This window comes from Octodon degus, unplaced genomic scaffold (assembly GCF_000260255.1).
Source record: "Octodon degus isolate 3935 unplaced genomic scaffold, OctDeg1.0 scaffold00073, whole genome shotgun sequence".
Classification (NCBI taxonomy): domain Eukaryota; kingdom Metazoa; phylum Chordata; class Mammalia; order Rodentia; family Octodontidae; genus Octodon; species Octodon degus.
This window is the reverse complement of record NW_004524649.1, coordinates 5,191,005-5,197,747: the sequence shown is the minus strand read 5'-3', so window position 1 is coordinate 5,197,747 and position 6,743 is coordinate 5,191,005. Positions and strand designations below refer to the sequence as shown.

General features: G+C 39.9%; 1 protein-coding gene across 2 annotated transcripts in view; it reads left to right on the top strand.

Moving 5' to 3' along the window:
- Kiz (kizuna centrosomal protein) overlaps nt 1-6,743 on the top strand; it is a 105,235-nt gene that overhangs the window by 36,578 nt on the left and 61,914 nt on the right. For both annotated transcript variants that reach the window (XM_023720147.1, XM_023720148.1), the window contains 2 exons: nt 3,185-3,827; nt 4,388-4,703. In XM_023720147.1, the coding sequence (XP_023575915.1) occupies nt 3,185-3,827; nt 4,388-4,703 (959 nt within the window). The remainder of the gene's footprint in view (nt 1-3,184; nt 3,828-4,387; nt 4,704-6,743) is intronic.

Genomic DNA, 6,743 nt, shown 5'->3' with positions numbered 1-6,743 from the left:
ATATTGTTGAATTTCTTGTTTAATTTCATCTGTGACCCATTGGTTGCTGAGTAAGGTGTCGTTTAATTTTCATGTATTTAGGGTTTAAGGTTTCTTTTGTCATTTATTTCCAGTTTCATTGTACTGTGGTCAGATAATATGCATGGGATAATTTCTGTTTTCTTGCATATACTTAAGCATGACCTATGGACCATTATGTGGTCTATTTTACAAAATGACCCATGTGCAGCTGAGAAAAATGTGTATTCAGCTGTGTTTGGGTAGAACACTTGTATATATCCACCAAGTCCATTTGTTTCAAGCTCTGGTTCAGTTCTGTTGTTTCTTTGCTAATTTTTTGTCTGGTTGACCTATTTTTTGGGGATAAGGGGGTGTTAAGGTCTCCTGTTAAGATTGTGGTATTGGATATTAGATTTTTCATGTCCATTAAGATTTGCTTTATATAGTTGGGTACTCCCGTGTTTGGTGCATACATATTTATGAGTGTTACTTTTTTTTCTTGAATTTTTCCCCTAACCAGTATATAGTGGCCTTCTTTATTTCACTTGATCGTTCTTGGTTTGGAGTTGAGACTGTCTGAGAATAGGATTGCTACCCCTGCTTTTCTCTGAAGTGCTGGGGCATGTAGTATTGTGTTCCATCCTTTGACTTTCAGCCTATGAATGTCTTTATGAGTTAAATGTGTTTCTTGTATACAGTATATTGTTGGATTTTGTTTCCTAATCCACTGTGCCAGTCTATTTTTCTTAATTGGTATATTGAGTCCATTTACATTGATGGTTAGAATTGAGATGTATTGACTTACGATTGACATGTTACTTTCCTGTTGTCGTTTACTCCTTTTTCTCATGTGTTTAGTTGTTTGCCCTATTTAGTGGGTATCTTCTGTTCTCGTTGGTGGAGTTCTGATCATTTTGGTCCCTCTCTAGAACATCTTTCAGTAGTCTGTGTAGAGTTGGTTTTGCCATCATGAAATTCTTTAGTTGTTGTCATGTAAGTATTTCACTTCTCCATCAAACTTGAAAGAGAGTTTTGCAGGGTATAGTAGTCTGGGCTGAAATTTGTTTTCATAGAGGACTTGAAGTACTCTGCTCCATGCTCTTCTTGCCTTCATGGTTTGTGACGAGATGTCAGCTATAATTCTGATTGATTTTCCTTTGAATGTGATCTGCTTCTTTTCTCTAGCAGCTTTCAGTATATTATTCTTGTGCTGAATTTCTGGGATCTTGACTATTATATGTCTTGGTGTGTTTTTCATTGGGTTGAGGTTGCTTGGTGTTCTGTATGCTTCAGTTACCTGAATGTCAGATTGTTTCCTCATATTTGGTAAGTTTTTTGCTATTACTTCTGCCCATATTTTTTAATGTCCTTTGTATTGACTCCTTCTTTCTCATTGATACCTATTAGTCTCACATTGTTCATCTTATCATCATCCTGCAAGTGATGAATTATTTTTTCTTGCATCCTAGTTGTTTTTAAGAGATCTTTTCTTACCTTTTTACTAGCTGCACCAGTCACTTCAAGATCTAAAACTCTGTCTTGACTTTCACTTGAACGGTTTTGCAAGCTTGTGACTGAGATTTTAAGTTCCTCTATATCTCTTTCACTCTGCTTCATGTGATTTATTTCTTTCCTGTATTGCTCATCCAAGGAGTCCATCATTTTTCTAATCTCCTCTATTTTTTTTATTCAATGTCTTCTTTAGAAGCAGTTATTAATTCTTTTACTACAGTGTTTTCTTCAGATCAGGTTTCCTCCCTATGTTTCTGTAGTTGATTCTTTGCTTCAGATACTGTAAGTTCAGAGAATTCTTTTTTTATTTCAGAAAAGAATTCAGCTCTGAGTTCCTCTATAACTTTCTACTGTTGGTTATTTACTATTAACGCTATTAATTCATACATTTCAGTTGAACTAATGTCCTCTGCATTTGTTCTGGGTGGGCACTGGGTTTCTTCCATATGTTTCTGCATTTGATTCTCTACTGCAGATGCTATTAATTCAGGGATTTCTTTTTTTCATTTCCAATCTGAGTTCCTCTATACCTTTCTGCAGTTGTTTCTTTATTTCAGAAACTGTTGATTCATTGCTTTCAGCTGTGTGATTCCCAATTTCTTCTGTGATAGTGTCCTCTGTACTTGTTATGGATGGGCTTGGGTTCTGAGGTTGCATTTTGCTCCTTCTCGTCATTTTATGTAGCACTGTCTTCTGACCTTTGTTGTAGAGCTTTGGTGCAGTTATAACCTTAGTATTTATTAAAATTCAGGTGCAGATCTACAAAGTTTGGATTTATCCTGCTGTGCCTTGCTTGGGTCTGGCTGCTGTGCTCAGCTCCTTCCTGCTGCTGCCCTTGGGAGTGATCTTGTTATGCCCCTCTGGCAAGATGTTCTGCTCCTGGACTAGCTGGGTGGCTTTGTCCCCTACACTCTCTGCGGGGATTACAGCTGCGGGGTTTCACCCCAGGCCCGTAGTCTAGGCCTGAGCTGAGTCTGGAGGGGACAAGGGGGAGTAGGGGGGAGAGGAAGCTGTCCCACGCACTCACTGGGCCTGGGCTAGGGCTATATCTGGGGGTCCTCAGAACACGGCAGAAATTCTCACTGGGCAGGCAGGGTGGGGGGTACTGCAGAATGGTGGGGAGGCCCAAGGGGGTGGAAGGGGGTCCTACCCATGCTGTGCCTGGGCTGGGACCGTCAGGTCCTGCCCGCGCAGAGTAGCAGGAAGCTCTCCCACACACTCACTGGGGCCTGGGCCAGGACTAGTGGTTTAGTTTTTATTGTGATAAATTATACATAGCAAGAAATCTGCCAGTGTGATTGAGTTTAAGTATGCAGTTCAGTTAAGTATGTGCTTTCGTTTTTCAAATTTTTTTTTTCTTTTTTGGTGGAACTGGGGATTTGAACTCAGACCCTTGCAATTGCCAGGCAAGCACTTATTTTACTGAGCCATCTCCCTGGACTGTTTTTCAAAACTATAGGCTCCATATTCCCTAGCCATAATTTCTTTATGAATCAGCACTGCTACTAAATAGTATGTACTATATAATTTTTTGCTTATTTGCTATATATTTGGCATGCATTTCATTAAAGATGGCAAATGGTGACTTTCATGGCTCTACTTCCCTTACTTCCCTCCTTTCTGAAGGCAGACTCATTGTGTTCACTTGGCTAACTCATACTTCTCCTTGCAGGTTGCAGTACCAGCCAGAATGAACTCTGTGTCCATGTCAACAGGGTTGTATCAACCAGCAACAATCTTTATGGGCCGCCAAATGTCAGCCCTCTCAAGCATTGGAGATTTCAGCACAGAGCAGGAATCTGCCCAGCCCACAAAGAACTTCTCAATTCCCGACCCACATTCACACCGACAGACAGCCCCAAGCAGCAGAGTGACAGACAGCTATGTAGTACAAACTCCTAGTGACACGCAGTGCTTAACTAAGTCTGACAAAGTAGATGGCGAGACATCTCTTCAGATTGGTGAGAAGACGCCAGTCACAGCACGGGCTCCCTCTGAGGAGGAACAAACTCATTGCCTAGAGATAGGAAGCAGCCCGAGGCACAGGGAGAGTAATTTATCTGAAGGCAGAAAGTCTGCAGAACTCCGTTCCTCACCACAGCAGAGATTAAATCCTGAGAACAGAACCAGTGATTTAAAGTGTGACAGTTGCAGCAGATCAGAGGGATCAGAGGAGGGAAGACTGACACAAGAGCATATTGAAGTTGAGGAAGAAAGTGCCAACCTGCCTGTCTCTGCCCTATCAGTTTCCAAGCACTGTGCATCTGAAAATAAGAGGTCTCCAGAGATACACTCTGAGGGGGCCGCTTCCCCAGGTGGGATGAGAGGCTGCGCTGGCTTGCTGGCTTTTGTGGGGGTTTGTTTTTTCCAGGTGGAAAGTGATCATAAGGATTGTAAGGACAAAATATACCCCATTTTATGTCTTCTGTCGAAAACTAAAACTGTGATGTTGTTGGTAAATTACATTCTAATGAGTTATTCACTGTATACCTGGACATAGCTTTTTTTTTTTTTTTCTTTTTTTTTTTGGTTTTTTGTTTGGGTTTGGTTTGGTTTTTATTCTGGACATAGATTTGAAAGTAAATTCACTAATTTTTAAACTCAATGATTTTTTTAAAACATGGATTTTTTGAGTGCTGGGGTGTGGCTTAGTAATAGAACATCGTGTGCTTAGCACGCACATAGCCCTCAATCTCCAGCACCACAAATTTCAAAATTTTTTAGTTTTTTATGGAAAATAAAAACATTTTGAATTTTTAAATCCTATAATTGTGGATTATTTCTGTGTGTTCTTAATTAAGGGTCATTCTGCTCTGTGTTACCTTGATTCTCCATGACATTAATGACAGCAATCTGTGTACTATCTCCTGTGCAGGTCACCTCACCCCTGGGGACCCAGAGCCTCACAGGTCCTTGGAGCACATGCAGGAAGAGCAAGAGGAGGGAAGTGCAAGCAGCAGCAGCAGCAGCCTCACAGTCTCCATCAGTGAAGATGACCTCATTTTACAGAGCCCAGAGCCACGTCTACATGTGGGCACCCAAATGGAGGGAGAAGCTGGGAGACAGCCCTTCACCCTAATCCACGCTGAACAGGAAAGAGACGTCCACACCGCCAGAAAAAGTGATGGTGTTTTGCAAACTCTGAGCTCTCCTGATTCAAAAAAGGCATCCTGCGCTAGCTCCCCAAGACAGTAAGCCATCCTTTTCTCCTCTTTTTTACTATTCTGTTCTTTATTGTAGATAGTTTTGGAGACCATTTCCCTGAGAGTGTATCCTTGAGCACTCAATCACAAATGCATGCATTTCTTAAATCTCATAAGCAGAGCTGGCCCCAGCCCTGGGCATGGTGAGCTGGGCACCGAGTCCTGGGGTGGTGGTGCATTCCTGTGATCCCACTACTGGGGAGGCTGAGACAGGAGGATCACTACATGTCCAGGCTGCGCAGTGAGACCCTATACCAAATACATTTTTTAAAAAATCTAATTTTTTTCTTTTTTTTAGCTAACTTTTTAAACTAGCTTTTTAAAGTAATGCTCATTGAATCATTGTGGTTGACCTCTTATATTTATCCAGATAGTCCCCATTTAATTCTTAATTCACCTACTTCCTACTCTCAGACTTTTTAAAAAATAAATCTATTTTGGAATTTTTTTTACCATAGAAGATGACAGGTAAATGTACTAGCAATTCAGCTTTAAGACTCAGAATTTTGTAGCTGATTAATTACTTGATCTTTACTTAATTTGTTAGAGTGTCGCTGTTCTGATACAATTAAATGAGTTCATGAATTCTCATTATATATCAAAGTGAGATTTTCTTTTCTGAGGGTAAAAGTGAGGACTTTGGAAATTTTAGTGTTAAAAAGGAGTATCAGTATTATACATTTTCAGCACTTACAGTAGCAACTCATATTCACCAACTCAAAAGCTAATGTGTGCTTTTTTACTATTGATTGGAAATACTAGGTGAAAAAAATTATTGAAAGTTTGTGTGTGTGTATTATATAGAAAACTTGTTAGCTGTTTAACACTGACTCTATAATTTTTTTTTTTTTTTTTTTTTTTTTTTTTTTTTTGTACTGAGGATCAAACTCAAGACCTTTTACTTGCCAGGCAGGTACTTATGGTGCTGAGCTATCTCTCTGGCCCTATGATATTTTTTTTTAAAATGCTAATTGAATCAAATTTTGAGCTGGAGAGAGAGCTTAGTGACTTAAGTACCTGCCTGAAACACGAAGTCCTGAGTTTGAGCCCCAGTACCAAAAAAAAATAATAATAATTAAAAAATAATCAGATCTCTTTTTCAGGGAGATGGAAGCAAAGTAATGAGCCTGAGGTAGATTCACATTTTACAAATAAAGCATAGGGCACAGAAGTGACACAGAGGCTTTGAGCCAGAGTCTTCTTTACAGCCCACCTCCCTGACCATGTGCCTCACAACCTGCAGTTTTTTCGTCACTGGTCAGCTTCCTTCCAGCCATCCTGGTGGCAATGAATATGCTCCACCTACTTCATGATCCATGTGAGGTTGAGAAAAATACACTTTTTGTGTTGTTGGATGAAGTATTCGTGTCACTTGGGTTGGATTGATTAATGGGCCTATTTCATTACTGCTTACTTACTGGATCTGTCAGTTATTGATAGAGATATGGTCAAGTCTGTATCTTTAATGGTGGATTTATCTACTTCTCCACAGTACTACCAGTTTTGCCTATGTATTTTGAAGGCTCTGATGAGCATGTACACATTACGGATCTTTATGATATTCCTAGACATAAAGTTTTTCTTATTTATCCCTGTGTGCTCAGGCTTTCCCAATTATGATTTTGGGTCTATAATTCTGCTTCAAATGCCTCTTATGTTCCTTTCTCTTTTTGTTCTTTCTGGTATTCTTATTATGTGTATGTTATATCCTTTGCAGTCTCATAGTTCTGGGATATTCAGTTCCATGTTTTCCTTCTTTCTCTTTACCTTTCAGTTTGAGAGGTTTATATTGACAGCATCTTCAAGCCATTGATTCTCTTCTTTTCTTCTACCTTTTTTCTTATTCTTCTACTTCTTTTCCCCCTCATTTTCCTTCTTCCTTCCTCTTTGTCCTTTTGCCTCTCTGTCACTGACTCTGACTCTGACTCTGACTCTGTCTGTCTGTCTGTCTGTCTGTCTCTCTCTCTCTCTCTCTCTCTCTCTCTCTCTCTCTCTCTGTCTGTCTCTCTCTTCTCTTACTCTGTGTCT